A 22,977-nucleotide genomic window follows, 5' to 3' on the forward strand; every position below is an offset into this window, starting at 1 on the left:
GGTTTGGTGCATCAAATTTGATGTTTCTCAATGTTTATATTAATACATCTGTGATAATCCAGCAGAGAAATACCTAAATAAAAATAAATTATAATAAAAATTTCCTGAATCTGTAGACTTCACCCTTTGGCTCACATCTCATTGCCAGATCGAACTTTCCTCAAATCCAGAGTTGTGAGTCTATGATGACGATATACTTGTCTATGCATTTTGCAGTGTCTGTCTGGTAGATTTGTGCATCCATCACCTGCCTCTCATCTGTAATTGATGGATTTGTGCGTCTGTCTATGGTTTCGCGTAAATCTGACCAATGGACACAAATTTTGCAGCTTTTCTGAAGCTAAGACTCTGGTAAACCCATTTCAAGCACCAAAACAACTTGAGTTCTACATGAGTAAAGGGTTGATTCTACAGAAATTATGAAGAATTTATTTTCCATGTTTAGGGTTTATTTGATATAAACGGTTTGATATTATCTAATATGGATGTGCCTTTAAAGGCGAATTTCAGAAGATCTAGACTCTAGAGGTCTGGTTCGCCACCATTCACCATCATCTAGATTTGTGCAAAAATGGCAAATCTCTTTTTGCTCCAACAATTTGTGATATGCTCCTTCGCAGCCTTTTGTGCAATGCAATATTACCGATTTTAATAAAAGCTGCAACCCAGTGTGCCGCCCTGACCAAGGATGATGTGCCTGTCTGACACCAGACCACCTTTACTGCCCCACTGTCTGTGATAATGTAGTTAAGTATGAGGTGTATAGTGGTGACGGTGTAACTGACAGGCCCGCCTCAGCTCTATTAAGCACACATGTGTGTTTGTCTGTGTCTCTTCATCAGTCCCAAAGGTCACCCCAGCTAATGTGAACGGAGGAGGTGGAAGTCGATCGGAGTTAGTCATCACTTGGGAGGTAAGCTGGCCACCACTGTGTGTGTATATATATATATATATATATATGTTTGTGTGTGTGTGTGTGTGTGTGCAACTTGGCCAGGCAGCATTTTATCCAGGCTTTAGTTTCATTAATCACAGTAAAACCGGCTTACGTGAGGCACCGCGTTTCCGCGGCATTTCCATTAAGAACCGGGAAGCAATAACTGGGAAGAGTGCGGAGAAGCTTCAGAGCTTTAAAGAAAAGATCATTAAAGTTTTTTTTCTAACAAACTTGAGAGAAACTTTATAAAAGGTTAAATAATAAATTCTCACTGCTTTTTTGTGACAGATATTCTGTTGTTGTGCTTTTGAAGAGCTCCAAGGTTAAAGTGTGTCAGTGGAAAATGATGGAATTCTCAGCGAGTGCCTTGAGTTGGAAATAATAGGACTTTGCTGTGCAGCTCTCAGTGGTAGTAGTTCATTTGATCCTGTTCATTATTTTAATTCTTTCCCAACACATTAAAGATTTGTGTATGTTTACGCGTATGTGTATGTGTGTGTGTGTATATGCCCATGCATGCTTGGCTCAGTTTCAGTAAATTGTTGTGAAAAGTATCTTCTCTCACAGCAGGGGGCTGGCAGAGTGCTTGATTACATTTACATTTTCATTTATTCATTTAGCTCACGCCGAGCGACTCAACGCAGGTGCGCGCGAGTGTGTTGGCATAACAAATTGCGAGGGAGGCGTGCTCGCGCTGGTGCTTCTCTTACCTGGAGTCTCATGCGATAACATTCAGCGTGCTATCACTCGCCTTTTCAGACTACTGAACGCTGTGTTACGTTTGTCCTCGGCAAGCAAAACAAACCACTGGGAAACATCGCTCCCATTTGAACCCCGGCTCTGATAATTCAGTGTTCTGAGTCGCCGTGGTCCATCTAGAGAAGACAAAGAGCTGCGTGACTCTAACTGAGCTGGCTTCTCAAGTCCCAGAGTTGTGGGGAATAAAAAAACCTGATCTCCAGCCCAAAGTTCTCAGAGCTCCTTCACTCTCTTACAGTCTCCTCCTGCAATATCGTATGCTGATGGCATAATCAGAGCTCTGATTTATAGCTCCAGGTGGCCCAGATTTTTTCTTCAGGGGTCCCTGAGGACCGATTTGAGAACCACTGCTACAAATTTCTGTCATCCAGTTCCTGTTCAATCACTTTCCACTGAAGAGAAAAGGGTTCATTCACATTTTTTTTTTTTATCAATTTAATTCGATTTTCCCAATTTGGACTGCCAATTACCCAACCCATGTAATCCCACCTACTCCATTGCGATGACCCCCTCACCAGTGAAGGCAAAATAGCACACGCCCCCTCTGATGCATGCTCATCTACCAATCTTGGAGAGAGCAAGGCCAATTGTGCTCTCCCGGGCCTCGGCTGCCGATGGCTAGCAACGTGACCGGGGGGAAATTCAGATAATTCAATGCTTTTTATACAGCTGGTTACATGAAAAGAAAATGACCTTAAAGACAAATATTCACACAACTCACCATTTTGAGCAAACAAACTAATGCAAAGGAATACATTATAACTTCTAAGACCAGGAGTGGGTAACAGGGGGCACAGTCCAGCACAGTCTGATGATGTCCCTACTCAGACCTGCTAAACCTGGCAATTAATAGGCGAGTAAAAATAGGTGTGCTTCGCCATCAGCGACCAGAGTCCAAGAGAGCATAATTGGCTGTGCTCTCTCCGGTTGGGTAGAGGGCTTTCTCTCTCTTCCCTCATCACTCTCAAAGCAATGTTGGCTGCTACAGGCGACCGTTAGCTGGTGCTAGCCGGTGGAGCTAGGGACCTGGTGCTTTCCTCAAGCTTGTCAATGGCAGTTGGAAAAGATGCGATGGCTGGCTTCAAATGTGTCAGACGAGACATGTGTTAAGTCCTTACGCTCCAAGTGTCGGGAGCAGTGCTAGTGCTAGGGGAACTAGGAATGGGTCGGTTACTTTGCAGTACCAAATTAACCCCTTAAAAAGCCCATGGACCACCGGTGGGCCATAAGTGTTATTACAAACTTGTAGAGAAAAGCCCCACCAGTTTGTACAGAATACACCTTAGTGTGTAATGAGCCTTGAAGTGTTTAGGGGTTATGAGAAAAAAGGGACATTTGACGAATAAATAAATACAAATGAAATCGGTTTGATTGAGCAGGAAAAATAGTTCAAAACTGTTTAAAGGTTTAATTTAAGCTTTGTCACCCTTATAATTACACTACTTTCATAATTAATATCAGTTTCATAGGCCCCAGAATAGAACCCTGTGGGACACCATGAGATATGGTAAACTAAATGGTTACAGAATAATTGACAATAGTTGCATGATGATTATTAACTGCATAATAAGCCTAGAGTGTAAAGAGTTATTCCCCTAATACTCCAATGCTTGTTACACACTAAGGTGAATTATTCAGTAACTACAAGGACTTCTGTACAAACTGGTGGGGCTGTTCTCTGCTAATAGAAGTTTGTAATAACTTGCGGGACATAGGCTTTTTATACATAGGCACTTACATTTGCTTTGACTAGGATTTATCTGTGATTGGTTGAAGTGAGCCATGACCAACCCACCCACATTTTTTGTGTTCCGTGCACCCAACGGTGCTTGTTATTAATAAATCAACCATTTGTATTTCAACCAATTTATTTGGGCTTAACTAGACTTCAAGAGAAAATATGAATAACTAATAAGTGATACCACTATTGGAATCCTTCTTGGTGCTATAAAGTACAGTCTTTAAAAGGTTCTACAAAGAAAGTTTGGAGCTCCGGAGGTCCATCTCAAGTAAACAAGGATTACCATTACTCTAATTGAGCTGACTTCTCAATTCCCAGAGTTGTGGGAAATAAAACCCCCTCTTTGTCTGCATGTATTCATCTCGGGAGGGATGAATGATCAAATACTATGTTGTCAGGTGAAGACGGATCCCACCTCCATGACAGGCGCATCAGATGCGGCTGGGGAGCGTTTCCGTCTGCATTTTGATGGGCATCAGAAAGCATCCTGGTTGTAGATGATCCAGCTACAAAAAGTCAAGCTCTGCGCTTGTCTCGGGATACGTAAGAGCAGAACAGATATCTTCTCAGCTGAGATCAGCAGTCCACGTACGCGCTGTGAGGCATCAGGAGCTGACAGGTGTCAGGAACGCGTCAGCTGCCGAGCTCCAGTTTCGTAGATGTGTGTGCAAGTGTCTAAACAGTGGGTCTTTAGGGGCTTACCGTGCTGGCTGAAGGAAAACCTACACCCTGTAAAGTGCTGGGAGTGTGATAGCTTTTAACTTTAAAAGGGCTATTATGCTGAAGGCGATGTATTATTGTGTATGCGTGTGTGTGTGTGTGTGTGTGTTGCAGCCTGTTCCTGAGGAGCTCCAGAATGGCCCAGGCTTTGGATACGTGGTGGCGTTTCGACCATATGGCGCTACAGGCTGGATGCAGGCGGCTGTGCCTTCTCCTGATGCTTCCAAATACGTCTTCAAGAATGAAAGCATCCAGCCTTTCTCCAAGTTCCAGGTCAAGGTTGGCGTCTACAACAACAAGGGTGAAGGACCTTTTGGGCCAGTAATAACCATCTACTCTGCTGAAGAGGGTTAGTCTACACAGATCTTTTTAATGTACATTGGGAATGTATGTGACCGATATTTCCATTGGAGTTATGAAATAAATGAGATCTTTGGAGGGGGAACATGCCTGAAGCTCCTCCTATTACTTCCAAGGTTTCACAGCTCACCACCACCCCGTCACCTCCCTTTAACTCAGTCATGTCTCTCAGCCCTGCGTATCAAAGGCTTCTGAACTCCAGCCCTATAAAGCTATGAAGTCCCGTAGCTTTAAGTGGCTCAGATTTTTTGCCCAATCCAGCTTGTGGCTCCCTGAGGATTGATTTGAGGACCACCAATGGGCTAGTTTTTTTAGTAATGGTTTAAGAGGCGGCACTGTAGCTGTTTTTTACACAGAAAATTGTTTCACATCTTACAATTTTGATCAAACAAGCTAATACATAGGAATATATTTATAAAAATATGCTGTTTTTAAGTGCACTAAATATCAGTCACTGCCATACTACCTCCACAATTGATTCTAGCGATCCTTGAACCACCCAGCCACTTTTGTGACTGGCCCACTGTTACAACCACCCATAGAAGACTGCAAAATATAAAAGAAAAAAAACAGATATGAATAGACTTAGATTCAAATAAGCTTTATTGACAACCGTCAAAAGAGTCAGATGTCTAGTTCGAGGGGTCAACACTCCTGATCCAAGGTCATCTAGGGTCTTCAGGTTCTACAATAGAGACCATAGAGAGAAACACAGCCTCTCATACAGAGATTATAATTATTATAAAGGTGGTCAGATAGTCAATATTACAAGCAATACCCTGGGAGCCAAGATCTACCATCTCTCCTGGAAGTGATCAAGCACCCACTACTCATCTCAATTCCCTTTTAAACCAGCCTGTCCTTGTTTACCCCAGGTGCATCCCCTAATTATTGCACCTCCCACCTGCAAGTCATACCTATCCCACTAGAGGCTAGCAGAGGATACAGACACAGGGTGTAACACCACCCAAAATGTTTGAAATGTTGTGTGTTTTGACCTCAGAATAAATTCTAGACATAGATGGTCTCCTCTAAGACCATCAGCTGTGTGTATAGTCTGGAACATGACTTTACCAAAGCACAAAAGCAGCCAGTCATACCGTTTACCACCACATAAATAAAGTGCCTACAAACTTTCACCATGGCTCATTAAACCTGAAGGCTTTAAGCCAGAATAATAGAGAGAAATTGCGAGCATATAAAAGTTATGATGGACATTATTGCTTCTTTGTTCAAACCAGGGCTGGTTAGTGTCTGCGTCTTCCTATTATAAACCCTCATAGTAACACCACCCAAAATGTAGTTATTAATAAATAACCAAAAAACACATTCAGATTCAACCAATCAAAATTTCACTTTAATCAATAGGCATACCACGACTCAAAAAGGGTGCACTGACTTATAACAATAGTGCAAATCATCTTAATGCTATAGAACCATTTGTAAAAATAGTAGTTGTGAAGAATCTAAACACCTAAAATATCTAGTCATTTGAGACAAAATTGTCACTAGAAATGTATTTCTTCACCATCATCTATTTTACCTTATTTTACCTTACATTTGTAAGAATTCTACATTGTTTTACCTCACATTCTATTGTTTTACCTTATTTTACCTCATATTTCTTACAATTGTACATTATTTTTCCTTACATTCTTCACTGTTTGACCCTTTTTTACCTCACGTCCATCACATCGTTAACTTGCGTTACCTCATATTCCTCACTCTTTCACCTTGTTAGCTCACATTTATCACAATTTTGCCTTGTTTTACCTCACAATGTTCATTATTTCACCTTGTTTTACCTCACATTCTTCATTATTTCACCTTATTTTATTTTACATTTATTCATTTATTTTTCTGCTAATTTTTCTTCAGGATCAATAAAGTATCTATATATTTCTCTATCTATCCACCCGTCCAAACTAAGGGACACTCAAAAAATATATATTTTTAAAAGAACTATGAGGAAGTCTTGCTGAAAAAAAAAAACATGTATCATCCAAAGTAACAAGTTTACAGAAAAAAAGGAAATAACTGCTTTGGAAGTCAATGGAACAATGGAAGTCAATGTAAAGTCATTTTAGAGCATTTCTATTTGTCCAATTATCAACTGCCAGATTCACATTATCTCAAAAACGTTTTAGACAAGGTTTGAAATGTTGTGTGTGTTTTGACCTCAGAATAAATTCCAGACATAGAAAAAAAATCCAACTCCTCTAAGACCATCAGCTGTGTGTATAGTCTGGAACATGACTTTATCAAAGCACAAAAGCAGCCAGTCATACCGTTTACCACCACATAAATAAAGTGCCTACAAACTTTCACCATGGCTCATTAAACCTGAAGGCTTTAAGCCAGAATAATAGAGAGAAATTGCGAGCATATAAAAGTTATGATGGACATTATTGCTTCTTTGTTCAAACCAGGGCTGGTTAGTGTCTGGGTCTTTCTATTATAAATCTTCATAGTTATATTTGTGTGCCAAAGTTTGGGCACGCCTGCCTAAATGGGTTGTTGTAGTTGAGTGTAAGTAAATGAACGAATCCTCTACAGGAAATGTCAATATGACACTCCTCTGCACACTTTATTTCTAATTATTTACTAAATTGAACATATTGGAAATAAAATTAAAGCATTTTCCAGTAAATAAGCAGTAATTGTGTCTTTAAATGTGCAGAAGTGTTTCTGTAGAGGATGTAGATATCTACTTCTTTGTAGCCCCTTTATCCATAAGAGTGAAATCCTCAGTGGTGGTGAATAAAAAAGGTGTTTGAATAGTTTAATAGCTCCAAAAGCTCCCTCTCAGAATGGTATTACACCAGATGTTTATGAATACACTGCCTGATGCACCTGAGGCATTGTTTCATGACAGTTTTGACAGTTTGGAAATCTACTCCTTAGTTGTAGCCCCTCATCCACAAGCGTGACATTCAAAGTGGTGGTGAATGGAACCTCCACTGGTTGGAAACACTGAAAAGATTTTGGCTTAAAACTTAAAATATCTGAGATAAAATTGTCACCAGAAATGTATTTCTTCTCCATCATAACTATTTTACCTTATATTTGTCACAATTCTACTTGTTTTACCTCACATTTTATTATTTTACCTTATTTTACCTCACATTTTTCACAATTGTACACTATTTTATCTTCTATTTCTCACATCCATCACAATGTTAACTTACGTTACCTCATATTCCTCACTATTTTACCCTGTTACCTGTTACCACATTCATTACAATCTTACCTTATTTTACCTCCCATGTATCACTATTTAGCTTTGTTTTACCTCACAATTTTCATTATTTCACCCTATTTTACCTCACATTCATCACCATCTTACCTTATTTCACCTCTCATTCTGCACTATTTTACCATATTTCACCTCATATTACTCACTATTTAATCGTTAGCTCACATTCATCACCATCTTACCTTATTTTACCTCACATTCTTTTCAATTTTGCTTTGTTTTACCTCACAGTTGTCATTATTTCACCTATTACCTCACATTCTTCACTCTTTTACCATATTTTACCTCACATTTATCTCAATCTTACTTTATTTTACCTCACATTCTTCACTCTTTTACCATATTTTAGATAGATAGATAGATAGATAGATAGATCCCTGTTTTACCTTATTTTACCTCACATTTATCCGTTTTACCTTATTTTACCTCACATTTATCCATGTTTTACCTTATTTGACCTCACATTTATCCCTGTTTTACCTTATTTAACCTCACATTCTTTTCAGTCTTGCTTTGTTTTACCTCACAGTTGTCATTATTTCACCTAATTTTACCTCACATTCTTCACTCTTTTACCATATTTTACCTCACATTTGTCACTGTTTTACCTAATTTTACCTCACATTCTACACTTACCTAACAACTATCACTATTTTACTATATTATACCTCATATTTATCACTATCCTATCATATTTTACCTCACAATTGTCATTATTTCACCTAATATTACCTCACATTCCTCACTCTTTTACCTTATTTTACCTCACATTTATCACAATCTTACCTTATTCTACCTCTTATTCCTCTCTTTTACCTTATTTTACCTCACATTTATCACAATCTTACCTTATTCTACCTCTTATTCTTCACTCTTTTACCTTATTTTACCTCACATTTTTCACAATCTTACCTTCATCATCCCATATCTAAACTGAGAAGACTGACTGAGTCCTGTCCTCTGATCTCAGAGCCTGGCAGAGCACCTACAAGGGTCAGAGCTCAGAGCATCTCAGCTTCAGAAGTGGAGGTGACGTGGAAGGCCCTTCCGTGGAGCACGAGCCGGAGGCGTGTTCTCGGCTATGAGGTAATGGGAAAACTGTAAAGAGGCACTTCACTCAAAAACGCTAACATAGCTTTCAATAATTGAAAGCCTGTGCCGGGCACTTTGTCTCATATCCAGTGTGGCGGTATTTCCCACTCCGGGCCTTGAAGTAGCCACACACTGAACGTTTTAGCGCTTCCCGTGCTCTTACACACCCATTCTAACCTCGTGAAGAGCTGGTGAAGTAGCCGATGAGTCGATTCAGGTGCGTCGGGAGGGCGTCGGGAGGGCCACTGATTGGGAAACACTGCATTATTCAACAAGGGCCGGCTTTCATTTACTATTAGAGACACTGTCATTTCAGTGTTAAGTATTCTGTTAGGACTAAATGACTTTTTGGAGCTGTTATGGTTGCTTTTTAACTCTACACAAACACTGGACTGAATGCACTGTGCTTTTTCTTTTTCTTTTCTTTTTTCCAAAGGAAAATGCGAGAATGATTCGTTTTCATTTTCCCCCCTATTACCCACACATCAGAAAAATCCATGTTTGTGTTTGTGACTTGAGTGCGGGATTTTGTGCTACACTGAGTAACTAATAAGGCTTTAAATCTTTGCTGTGCTCTTGTATTGATGACTGTCAAGTTGTTCATGCATTTTGGGCAGCAGATACTCCAGCTAATATCATGCTGCAAGTGGACTCATCTAGGCTCCTCTCTGCTGCTGATGGGCTTGTCTCTTTCGCTTTCCTTCTCCTCCATTAGCTCTAAATACAGCTGCTGCTGAACTCCAGGCTTTTGTATGGCATTATTTGGGTTGTATATATATTTTTTTATTTTTGAGAAAAGATTTGAAATATTGAGTTTTTGGAGCGATACAGCAGGCCGAGTCGCTCTGGTCAGCTGTATCGCTCCAAAAACGTAATATTTCAAATCTTTTCTCAAAAATAAAAAAATGTACAACCAAAATAATGCCAGACTGCCTTTTTAAAAAATATATACAACCAAAATAATGCCAGACTGCCTTTTTAAAAATATACAACCAAAATAATGCCATACTGCCTTTTTAAAAATATATAACCAAAATAATGCCAGACTGCCTTTTTAAAAATATATAACCAAAATAATGCCATACTGCCTTTTTAAAAATATATAACATACTGCCTTTTTAAAAATATATAACCAAAATAATGCCATACTGCCTTTTTAAAAATATACAACCAAAATAATGCCATACTGCCTTTTTAAAAATATATAACCAAAATAATGCCATACTGCCTTTTTAAAAATATACAACCAAAATAATGCCAGACTGCCTTTTTAAAAATATATAACCAAAATAATGCCATACTGCCTTTTTAAAAATATACAACCAAAATAATGCCAGACTGCCTTTTTAAAAATATATAACCAAAATAATGCCATACTGCCTTTTTAAAAATATATAACCAAAATAATGCCATACTGCCTTTTTAATTTGACAGGACTCTGGAATTCAAGGAGTGAGGGGAATCACTATTAAAGCTAAGAGAGCTAAGACAGTAAAGTGGATGGAGCACCCTTGGCTCTCTGTCCTCTGCAAACAGTTCCAGAACGAGCAGAAGGACAAATTATATGTGTGCCGTCGGCCGCCTTGCCGTAGCCCGGGCAGTCCTGAGAGAGACTGGCGGGGGAGAAATGGGTTTTATCAGTCAACTCGACAGCTGTGAAATGCTGCGCTTTATGATTCGCCCGTGACAGTGTCATTTAAACACTGCTTCGCTTCAGTGGCTAAGTAACCAGACCTCCTGCGAAACTCCTTCAGCAGAGGCGAGCTGATAGGCAGGAGCACAGATATGCCAAGGAGCACATGTGTCAGAATAAAATCTGAGTTTTTAGTCAAATAATGGCAATTTCTTACATATAAATCAGTGCTGAGAGGGTCCTGGAGGATTTATTTCCGGCTTTATCTCCCTTTCTAGCTGAGATACTGGGAGAAGAAGGAGAAAGAAGACACAGCCAGCATGCTAAGGACGGTGGGAAATCGGACAGCGGCTATTATTCAGGGGTTAAAAGGGAGCAGCACGTACTATATAACAGTGAGGGCCTACAACACAGCTGGAACCGGGCCACCGAGCGCTGCCATCAACGTGACCACCAAGAAGCCTCGTAAGCAGTTTTTAAAATGAGCTAGAAGTGCTGTAAACAGAATTACTGGTGGAATAGAGGAGTGGTACAGTGTTTTACTGCTGGTCTCAAAGTTCTGAAAGCATCTCTTCCTCCTAGCTCCCAGCCAGCCCCCTGTTAAGGTCATGTGGAACACATCCAACTCCAAGATCATCCTGAATTGGGAGCAAGTGAAGGCTCTGGAGAATGAGTCAGAGGTTACGGGATATAAGGTAAGCAGGATGTTGGTTCCTTTCCAGTCAGTAATGGAAAGGACCAGCATGAGCATGAGTGTCTTTCAGTGCCATCTGCATGGGAACCAAGTCTATAAACTATAGACTGAAGTAAAGAAGTTGTTGCAGGAGGTTGCTTGTGGATTTATTAAATGAATAACTTCAGTTTGATAAAGAACTGGACTGGAACACTCTGAATAACTGAATAATTGCATTCACATTTGTGACATCAGGTAGACTCTCAGTTTAATCATGTTACAGAGGTGGGTGAAGTTCCCTTTGTTTAAGACTTTAGCATACATTGAAATTCAAATTAGATTCAAATGAGTGCATATTTTAAATATGACTAAATAAAATATTGTCTTTAGTACTGTAATATATTTACTTTATTTTGGAGTACTTGCTAATATGTGTTAGTAAATAATGGTGTTAAGAACGTATATCAATATACTAATAAATTGTATAATATTATCTGTAAGGATGTAAATAATTCCCCATCCAGACACACTGCTCTAAAAAGACTCTCCTCTCTCTGTAACGCGATTAAACTATTAAACTATTATATTTTAAGCATTCTTTCTGAAAAATACCCTTAGCTAGTTTGTAGAGACTAGGATCCAACAGATTCCTCTAAGCTTTTAGATACTACTAAATACAGACGTCCGTATGAAGACACAATTCTCCACATACTCTACACTCTGCCTAAGTACTCTTACATAAACAATAGTTTATGTATCAGGATTAATAACTGCCCTATTCATACAGAACTTCAAATCAAATCACTTTTATTGTCACGTCACATTACACAGGTGTAAAGGTCTCTTACAGTTGTACAAAAAACAAAAGAACACATATATTTACAAAATAGAAATACTGAATATTTACACATTAACTTACATACTATACATATACACACTATACTATACATATACACACACACTATACACACTATACTATACATATACACACACATAATTACTATACATATAAACATTACACTATACATATACATACACTATACTATACATATACACACACTATACACACTATACCATACATATACAAACACTATACACACTATACTATACATATACACACACTTTACACACTATACTACACATATACACACACTATACATACTATACTATACTACACATATACACACACTATACACACTCTACATATACACACACTTTACACATTATACTACACATATACACACACTATACATACTATACTAAACATATACACACACATAATTACTATACATATAAACATTACACTATACATATACATATACACACACTATACTATACATATACACACATAATACACACTATACCATACATATACACACTATACCATACATATACACACACTATACACCCTATACTACACATATACATACACTATACACACTGTACTATACATATACACACACTATACACTGGACTGGACTATACACACACTCTATTTACAATATTTCACTGGTTAAAGCAGTTAAATGTACAGGTTTGGTATAATCTGAAAGTTTACATTATTTACAGAAGGCACTGCATGGGTGTGAAGACAGATGTAGTTTGGTTGGGGTAACGTCTTTGTGGGTGTTGTGTGACTGTGGGTTCCAGTAGTAAGTGCAGGAGGAAGTGGAGTAATGTAATTTTACTTGTATTTTATGGTAATTCACACTGGATAAGAAATCTCATAAATAACTGAGATGGGAATGGCTACTCGATTTACTCACTGCCATCAGTCAACTCCAAAAATCATTTGTATTATGTATATCTTCTAACCCCGCTAAAATGTGTGTGTGTGGGGCCTGTATGGGTAGCTTTGTTTGTACTCTGGTTCCACATTAGCCCCACATATGGATGCCCACCAGGGTCAGTGATAGGACCAGGAGGGGTTAAACATTTGCCTCATCTGGGTTGTACACTACACATGGGGCCTAAATGGGACCCATGTGAGATTAAGGAAAACGAACCCTGTCCGGTTAGGGCTTGAGTCACCTATGGTTTAAGGGGTTAAACTGTAACACTACCACTACATTCTCCTGCCTCTGTTAATATAAATGACACACCTGAATCAGGTAAATTGGCTGAGTTCACTTTTTTGAGTGTACTTCTACTCTACCTTCGAGAACTGACCCCTGACCTGTTCAATCTCTCTACAGGTTTTGTACAAGCAGAATCAGCACAGTCAGCCAAGAGTCATGGAGACCAACACCACCTCAGTGGAGCTGTCTCTGCCTCAAGACGAGGAGTACATCATACAGATTAAGCCCTTTGGAGAGGGAGGAGAGGGCAGCAGCAGCAGACAAATCACCATCCCCAGAATATCAGGTATTCTGTTAAAGGAAACTGTGGAGGGAGCTCTTCAGAGAACATCAGTAAATCTTACCTTCATGTGATGCATTCAGATTTAGCTACAGGCAAACACAGTATGTCCACTTCAGACGGTTCTTATATAAGTATAATACAACTATAATACAACTGTAATAACCTTTTATTATATAAATCATTATATAAATAGATTTTATTTGTTATATAAATTTTAGTTATATAGTTATATAGTTATTTGTTATATACATTTTACTATTTATTAAAATGTGTTTTAGTCAGTAAATTACTAATATTTCTTCCAAACATAAGCAGTGTTAAAAGCTTTTTTTGTTTTTCACTTACACTTACAGAACATTTCATATTATATATATATATATATTATATTATTTATTTTTTTTCCTTTTTGTGTTGTGTGAGCATAATTTTTTTTTTCTTAACTTAAACAGTTTTAGAAGACGCTCGCTTGCATGGTGCCATTGTCATAACCTTAACATCTCAAATGTATTACTTTTTTAATCAATAAATAATTCGAATACAATAAAATAATAATCATCATCATAATATAATATAAAATCATATTTAAATGATCAGATAAAATCATATGTAAATATATACAAATATAATATATACAATGATGCATCTAAACATGCAAGTTTAGCAAAAGGACTAGTTCATCATAAAGTTTCCCCCCTCTCGCTAAATACAGACATGTTGGACGTTTGCTTTCTTTAGTTTTATGCTGGAACTTGACTGAAGGTTAATATAATAGAAATCTAGTTACCAATAAGATGGACAAACACTTCATTATTCAGATCATTTTCTTCACAATCTGCTATTTTACGCATATCGAGGACATTGTCAGCACTTCTCAATCACAGACCAACTGCGTGATTCAGTAGGAGGAGAGCAGAATTAGCCCATTTTAGCTGTATTTCTTTAATATGGCCTTTAATTGGGCTTTTCCTGTTTCCTGATATCAGATTGTCTGATATACCCAGACCTACATAATGAGGCTGCATTAGCATGCTATCTCCAGCACAGAACAGAGGAGACAAGCTTTGTCTTTGCCAGACGACTAAATACAGAGTAATGGTGGAAAAATCCTACTGACCAGTTTCTCTGACTTGACTATTTATTAAAGAGTGTTTTAGTCAATAAATTACTAATATTTCTACCATAACATAAACATTTGTTTATTAGTGTTATTATTTATTAGTGGGTTTTTTTGTTTCAGAATAATGTATCATGTATAGTTACACTTACAGAACATTTCACTAATGTTAATATTTGTTTATAGAGCCACTGCAAACCTGTACATGTTTAATATCCCCAGATATTTCCTAGCTTCTATAAGCATTGTGCATTTAATATTGTATATTTAGTTTTCTGTATTACTTGTTTTTAGGGCCATTTTAGCTATTCAGAAATGTTAAATATTCTCGTGTGCAACACCTCAGATGCCATTTTACATTTTATTATATTTTAATTAATTTTGCACTCTAATTTAGCATAGTTTAATTATTTAAATTTAATATTTTTATTGTTTTAATGTGTGAACACTGTCAGTGCCCTGACAGTTAATAAATCTATCTAGCAACCAGAAACATTATAACAAGTCAAAATAACAATAATAAAGAATTTTAATATTTTAACATGGGGAACATTTTAAAAATCAGTATTTGATCGGATAACCCTGATTTTTAATCACAGCTTTCATGCTCTCCACCAGTCTTTCACATTGCTGTTGGGTGATTTTAGAAATTCAAGCAGCTCGGCTTTGTTGGTGAATCTTAATTTTTTCCAGGGCTGTAAAATCTCAGAATTCCAGTTTTCCCATTCCTCTCTTACCTCTCCACCTCTCTTAATTCCAGTGCATATGTCCTTAGCCCTGTTTGTCCTCAAGCACATTTTCATGCTGCTTTGTGTCTCCGCTCGTCCCCAGGTCCCAACGCAATCGGATCTGCCTCCAGCGTGTCCACTCTGTCCGCCCTCAGCACAATAGCCCTGTCCCTCACAGCCCGGACGTCCTTATGACAAAGCGCGGTCCAGGTGCCCCGGCTCTAGACGAGACGCTCTCATTCAAAGAGGAGACTCTGAGAGAAGAGACTCGGATGGATCAATGAAACCACCACCTAATCAAACCCGCTCATATTATAGACGGAAAAGGTCAGGAGGACGGGTCCTGATGAAAGGACATACCGGAATGATACAAGGGGGTTTGCGGTTCAGCTGGCAGTTCAGAACTGGACGCCAGTCGCTGGACTCTGAATTCATTGTTACCAAAGCAGATAATACACGGAAAAATACATATTAGAGTATGTCTTATGCATATTTTGTATGACATAACTAGCTTTCCATCCAGTTTATGGTATGAGTTTGTTTTTTGTTTTTTTTGTGGGGGGGTTGATGCTAGCTGTCAAATGGCCTTTGTTGTGCTGGTTGAGCTGAGGTGTGTAGGGATTGTTGTAGATGCATGTCATTTACAATGTTCTGTAGGGGAACGCAGGTTTTCCGATTCTTTACCGTTTAAAGCGAGATGCATTAGCCTTCAGCGGTGGCTTTAAAAAAAAACACAAAAAAAAAGAAACGAGACAAATAAAAACAAAGACAAAGACGAAGACAAAGACGAAGACGAAGACGTCATCGGGAGTCGCCGAACTTGAAAACGTTCACTCTGAGTGAACCATTGCACTGAATTCATTTCTGTCTGGATGGAAGAAGGAATCACGACAGTCCAGAATGCTGACTATCACTGACGACTCCTCAGCGCATCTTCAGCAACTTCCTCCGCAAACTTTAGCCTGTCACTCACACGGAAGACATCCATGGGACTCTCTCTCTCTCTCTCTCGCTCTCGTTATCTCATTCTCTGCTTCTCTGTTCCGTTTGTAGCGTGTCCAGAGCTTATCTTCGCCTTGTGTGTGCCTCGTCACGTGTTTTTAAAATCCTCAGGTCCTCAGAAAAAAAAGCCTTAACTTATCACTTATTTATTAGCGCTATTATATCTCCGAGTGGGCTACATGCTAAAAAACACAGCGAGGGACAGCGTGGGCTCGGCCAGACACCGGGGCTTGCTTCGGGGTTCTGAGTGGGGGGGTGGGGGTTAGGTCATCGTTCCTCGTCCATCGCTTCTGTTTCTCCATCCCGTGCCAGGGGTACGCGGTTACACGTGGCTTAAGGGCAGCGTGGCGTTTGGTGCAGAAGGGCCCTGGACTGCATTTAGAAAAGATATAATTAATCTGCTGCTGACCTTTCTGTTCTCTTTTCTTTCAATGCCATGTGGGACTGGTACCTTATAATAGATAGCTTGTAATCTAGTGAGGTGGAGGTTAGTGAGACGTAGGCTACTCCAAAAAGGTGACGTTCTGAGACTCCAATAAAGAAAAAAATGTATAACATGCTTTTTTTTGTATATTTCAGATAATTTATATTTAAGTGGAAAACAAACAAAAACAACAACAACAAGAAAAAAAAACATTTCCTAAGAGCTGTTCTTGGTTTTTACCTGATGAAAAAGAGAAGAACTGTTTAATATCGTGGCTCAGTGTCGCTCTGCATGTTGGTGTATTCTTCTCCATCTCTGTTCATTTGCTACTGATCGAATGGCTTGTGACCCATGCAAGAGTGCAGAAATACAGTTGTCCGTTTCCAGAAGTCTATGTATATGTGTCTGCCATAGCCATCTCTCACTCTCTCTCTCTCTCTCTCTCTCTCTCTCTCTCTCTCTCTGTCTCTCTCTCTATCTCTCCCCTGTCTACCTGTCCACCTTTCTTTCTATCTATTGTTGTCTATCTGTGGTGAGAAGTTTACATACACTCATCACGGCCATAAAGGTCCATTCTTTGAACTGTTTCTTAATAGAAACAAACAGGAAATTGGTCACGAGTCATTTTGTTTTTCTAAAATCAACACAGTGCCAAAATTTATACATACAGGGTCAAACATATAGATATAGATATAGCACACCAGCATCAGCAAGCTTCTAGCAGAATTCTGGTTAGATATTTGACTCTTCTTGGCCAAAATGGTAGAGTTCAATTAAATTTGTTGGTCTTCTGACACAGATCCGACTTTTAATCCATGCAAATCCACATATTTGAGGTCAGGACTTTGGGGAGGCTGAATAATATCAGCCTGATTGATCTATTCCACAACCACCTTTGATTTGTAACTAGGGTCATTGTCCTGTTGCAACACCCAGTTGTGTCCAAGTTGCAGCTTTCCAGCTGATGATTTAAGGTCATGCTGATGAATTCCGCGGTAGTCTTCCTTTTTCATTATTCCCGGCACTTTGTGCAATGTACCAGTTCAAAGCCCCTCAGAGCATGTTGCTACCTCCACCATGCTTAACAGATGGTACAGTTTTCTTGATGTAGAGTGCCTCACTTTTACTCCTTCAGACATCTTTTGGGACAGTTTGGGACTTTCAGCAGCACTAGATTAATAATCTGAGTGGGTGTATGGATATTTTTATCCTGTATGTATATTTATGACCCGGTGTTGATTTCAGAAAACCCTTAACATTAAAACTTGTCACCAGATTCTTGTTGTTATTCTATTAAAAATGAATGTAACTCAGTCTGCCCCAGAAAAATAACAGAAATTATTGAAATCCCAATCTTGTAATCACATCCTGGTCCATAATGAGAGTGTGTAAACGTCCAACCACAACTCTATCTATCTATCTATCTATCTATCTGTCTGTCTGTCTGTCTGTCTGTCTGTCTGTCTATCTAATCCCTTTGCAATGCTTTCCAACAAAGTACTCATCATCATCAGAATTCTGACCGTAAATCATAAATTATTTTGTTCTGATGTTCTTCATTTATACCGGGTCAAAGAATAAAGTTTTTAAAAATGATTGATTTCAGTTTGCCTGACCGTTTGTTGGAACTTCATGTGGATTTAAAGGGAAGCCTGACTGTTAAGACGACTACGCCTCAATACTATTAAAATATGTTGTATAAACAAAGCGAAATACTTCATTTATTATTCACAATCCCCCCACTAATAGGCTGCCACTTGGCAGTTGCTCTTTCTGTCTTGTCCATTGAGTGAAGAACAGTGAGTTTAGTATCTAATTCGGATATTCCTGACATCTAACACCAATACAGTCTCTCTTTTTTTGCCCTCCGGTCTGATCCAAGCAGTATCTTATTGCTGAGAACTGTCTGATCCTGTCTGATCTTTGTGTGTGTATAAATTATCCAGCCTCACAGTTTAGATAAGATAAGCTGCTAATTAATAAGTTCAGTAAAATCCCTTTATTTTTAGAAGCAGGTTCTATAATCAGACATTCTGTAGTCATGTTAGTTTGAAAATTGACAAAACATCTAGTGGAAGAGCAGCTCTAACTCAGTCCAAGCTGCAGAACCACAAATATTTGGTTCTTAGGTTTTCATGTTCTACTGTTAAATAGTTGCACAGAGCCGTGCCGCTTTGCCATCAGCAGCCAGAGTCTGAGAGAGCACAACTGGCCGTGCTCCCTCCGGGTGAGTAGATCTCGCCCCTCATCGCCCATTTACATATATTGAAGGACACGTGTTGGGTCCATACCCTCCTAGTGTCGGGAGCATTGCTGGTGCTAGGCGGAGCTACAGACGTGTTGGATAATTGGCAGAACTAATGGGACAAATTAATTTAAAAAGTCATTAGAAAATAGTAGTTTTCTATCTCCCGAGAACACGCCGTACTGCTCTGGGCTTGGACTGATGTCTGTTAATGGAGTCTATAGGATGCCAGAGGACACTCTGGTAGAACACATTAGTAGAACACAGAGGACCGGAGCTGAATCAGGCTTAAAAATAGCCAAATAGGCAATCCAGTAATATGCACCTGTAACAGATTGGGACATCCCTCCCTACTTATTACATTCTTACTTAACTGTTTGTTTTATAAATGAGTATTTTTCCCGAGATGGGCGATATAGACTTCCATACATGAACCATGTACTGTAAAAACTGTTAGGAACCCCACTGCCTCCCGCAGCAGCCTGAAGAGGTTTCACCCTGTCGCTAAGAACCGAGACAGAGCCTCATCGTGCAAATATTTACACGTAACTGAAGCATCTACAAATCTACTACAGTTATTAGAGAAACATTCTTCTTTCTGAAGGCCTCAGAGAGCTCTCTGAATCTGGCCATGATGGTGATCTTCTTCATCCCTCACTTCAACCATCAAGATCAGACCAGACTAAACGTCTGAGGTTTAAATCAGACTCCAGACTCCTCCAGAATAATCCTCTCCAACCATGTTCTGATCATCTGCTGCTGATCTTCTGCTCCTGAGTCTGATTCTACACATTTGAAGGAGTAAAAATGTGGGTGGTGAACTTTCTTCTCACAGGAAAATGACATTTCTATTCATTAAAAGTATATTTTATTATACTTTTTTCAGTTTTATGTGTTTAGTTAAATCACCTCCAGCCCTCGGTACTGATGGACTGATGGAAGACAAATTTTTACTCTACTCACCATTTTTTCATTTTTTTGAAACTGTAAATGTTAATCGAGAAAAATATAAAAATTGTAATATGCATCTTGAACTTGTGCAATCGTTTGGCCATTTATGCTTACATTCAGAGCTGTGATTTACATTTTTAGAGCATTATGGAGTGTCTTGGCCGACTTTCAGAGTGAATTTGAGGCTCTACAATCTCCTTGCAATTTCTAGCGACTCTGAGATCTGAATGTGACCCAGAGTGCATTGCGGGCCTCTCATTACTACGCTGAATGATCTTTACTGTGATTGGCTGTTTCTTTCTAAATAAATCCTTTCTTAGAGAACTGCAGGACTATATATTTTGTTCTTTCCTGTCGGTACAGATAAGTGTGGATTTTAGAGAGTAATTAAGAAGTACAGTAATGAGTAGTAAGATTACATTTTACAGTATTTCCATGAGTAATTAGTTCCTTTTGTAATGGATTTCAAAAAGGTTTTGAGTAACTACACCGACTGGACCACTAGACATTAGATTTTCCTAATTTATTTAAGTGTAGTGCAACAGTATGACATCACAGGCTTATGTAGGACAGATATGGTGGCGTTTCCAATAAGAAAAGGAATAAAATGATGTTCTGTAAATGTTTATTTTACCAAACAGAACTTCTGCTCCTAGTTTTAGAACCAATGGTTCAAGTTTCGGGGCTTTCAGTAGTCCAATATGTCCAATATGACATTCATACAGGCACTGAGCACTGATGGCTAATGAGCATTAGCTTGTTGTTGAGCACGTAGAGCACGTAGCCTTTGTGTAGTCATGGATGACCAGCTATCGTTCTCAACACATTTTCACTAATCTGACTCGGTCATGAAGAATTCAACTTTCTTCCTCTCTACAGAGTCCATGTTCAACTCCTCTGCTGGCTTCCTCTAGCTGCTCAGATCAGATTCAGAACCCTGACTCTGGCATACCAACCAAGACTGGACCAGCCAGCCCCTCCGTACTTGATGGCGATGGTTAAAAGCCAATTTGTACCAAGAGCCCTTCCAGCTTCAAGTACGGCTCGGCTCGACCCGCCATCCTTTAAGATCCACGGAAGACGAGCGTCCAGGCTTTTTACTGTCCTGCACCAAAGTGGTAGAACGAACTTCCCCTGGGTGTCCAAACAGCAGAGTCCAACACTCGCTGTCTTCAAACGCAGACTGAAGACCCTCCTCTTCTGAGAGGACTCAGTGTGCAGAGTGTAGAGAGTGTGGAGGATTGTGATCTCCAGACTGACTTCTGTATTTAGTAGAGTCTAGACGTAGAGGATTCTTTTTGATCCCCCTCTGGGGAAGTTCGTTCCACCACTTCGGTGCAGGACAGAAAAAAGTCTGGACGCTCGTCTTCCGTGGATCTTAAAGGATGGCGGGTCGAGCCGAGTCGTACTTGAAGCTGGAAGGGCTCTTGGTGCAGATCGGCTTTTGACCATCGCCATCAAGTATGGAGGGACTGGCTGGTCCAGTCTTGGATTTGTAGACCAGAGTCAGGGTCTGAATCTGATGGCCTGGGCAGCAGCTACAGGAAGCCAGTGAAGAGAACGCAGCAGTGGAGGAGCTGAACATGGCTGAATTTAGGAACAATGAAGATGACCCGACCCGTGTCGCTGCATTCTGGATTAATTGCAGGGGCCTGATGGTGAGCAGAGGAAGACCAGTCAGAAGAGAGCTGCAGTGGTCAAGTCTTGAAGTGACGAGAGACTGAACGAGCACCTGGGCGACTCTCTAGAGAGGAAGGGTCGAATTCTCTGGATGTTGAAAAGGAGAAATCTGCATGACCGAGTCAGATTTGCAACATGACTCCTGAACATTGTGAGGTCCAGCAGTTGCCTTACATGTATTGTAAATGTAATTAGCTGCATTAGCATGTCCACTTTGAGTGGCTGGCAATATGTTAAGCTCCAGCTCGCTGACTTTACGCCATACATGTTTCGTATAGTGTAGCACTGCACTGTTACCACCTAATTTATGAATATGGCCCAAAAAACTTCCACAAAACCACAGAATTTGCGACCAAAGTTAATACGTTAAATTGCGTTACTCACCACTTTCACAGATGATCTGTATCCACGCAAAGAACTGCAGGCTAAAGCTAAAATGTACAACTGATGTCACAGTCTATGTTAATTGCTTTGGCTGTAAGAGATTACAGATGTTTTCTTACCACAGATCACAGATCACTTGTCACAGATCACTTCCACACTCATGCAGTATGACCCCAGGCTGATGCTGCCATCTGCTGGTCAAACACCTATAGGGGAGATCATCCAGTGCAGGAGGAGGTCATCAAACCTAAGGGTGATGAGACACAGCGTTGGACATGGTTGGTACACTATTTTAGGTCATTAATACAAGTCGGGGTCCCCTTTATGGTGTCTAATAAGACAAGAGGTGTGCCCTATTCCCTATCACCTACATGGGAAAATCCAGGTCCCTATATAGAGCACTAGTAGAGAGTTCTGGAAGGTAGGGATCAATTCCGGACACCTGGTTATGAGAGTGAGCTTACTGGTGTGCATCGCATGAATGGCGTAATGTGAACAACGGCCTTCCTCAGAGAAGCTGTGTACGAATCTTCGAACCAAACAGTGCAATGGTTTGGATCGAAGTAGTGCAATCGTTCGTACACTACTTATTGCAGTGCATTGTGGGATTGTTACAGTGCACTACATGGCTACAAACCCTAACCCCCCCCTACATAGTGAATAGGGCACAGTTGCGGTCAACAGTGTAGGTAACCCCTTTACTCTACCCGTTTATAAGAAGTCAGTACTGCAGTGTTGATCAGACAGCAGGTTCTAGACAGTGTTCTGTTAGTGGTGTTCTTTGTAGGGGTGGGCAACAGGGGCTGCTCTATCAGACCTACTAAACCTGGCAATTAACCAGTGTGTTGAATCATCCAACATCCAGACCTCACTAGCGCTCTTGTGGCTGAATGCAATCAAATCCTCACAGCAATGCT

General features: G+C 39.6%; 1 protein-coding gene across 1 annotated transcript in view; it reads left to right on the top strand.

Moving 5' to 3' along the window:
• The window catches only part of cntn4 (contactin 4), a 259,500-nt gene extending 242,878 nt beyond the window's left edge, over positions 1-16,622 (top strand). The window contains exons 17-23 of the mRNA XM_072684921.1: positions 843-913; positions 4,272-4,506; positions 8,744-8,859; positions 10,777-10,963; positions 11,081-11,193; positions 13,367-13,535; positions 15,478-16,622. Coding sequence (XP_072541022.1) covers positions 843-913; positions 4,272-4,506; positions 8,744-8,859; positions 10,777-10,963; positions 11,081-11,193; positions 13,367-13,535; positions 15,478-15,569 — 983 coding nt within the window. The 3' untranslated portion in view covers positions 15,570-16,622. The remainder of the gene's footprint in view (positions 1-842; positions 914-4,271; positions 4,507-8,743; positions 8,860-10,776; positions 10,964-11,080; positions 11,194-13,366; positions 13,536-15,477) is intronic.
• Positions 16,623-22,977: the final 6,355 nt, after the last annotated feature.

Source organism: Salminus brasiliensis, chromosome 7 (genome assembly GCF_030463535.1).
Source record: "Salminus brasiliensis chromosome 7, fSalBra1.hap2, whole genome shotgun sequence".
Taxonomy (NCBI): Eukaryota; Metazoa; Chordata; class Actinopteri; order Characiformes; family Bryconidae; genus Salminus; species Salminus brasiliensis.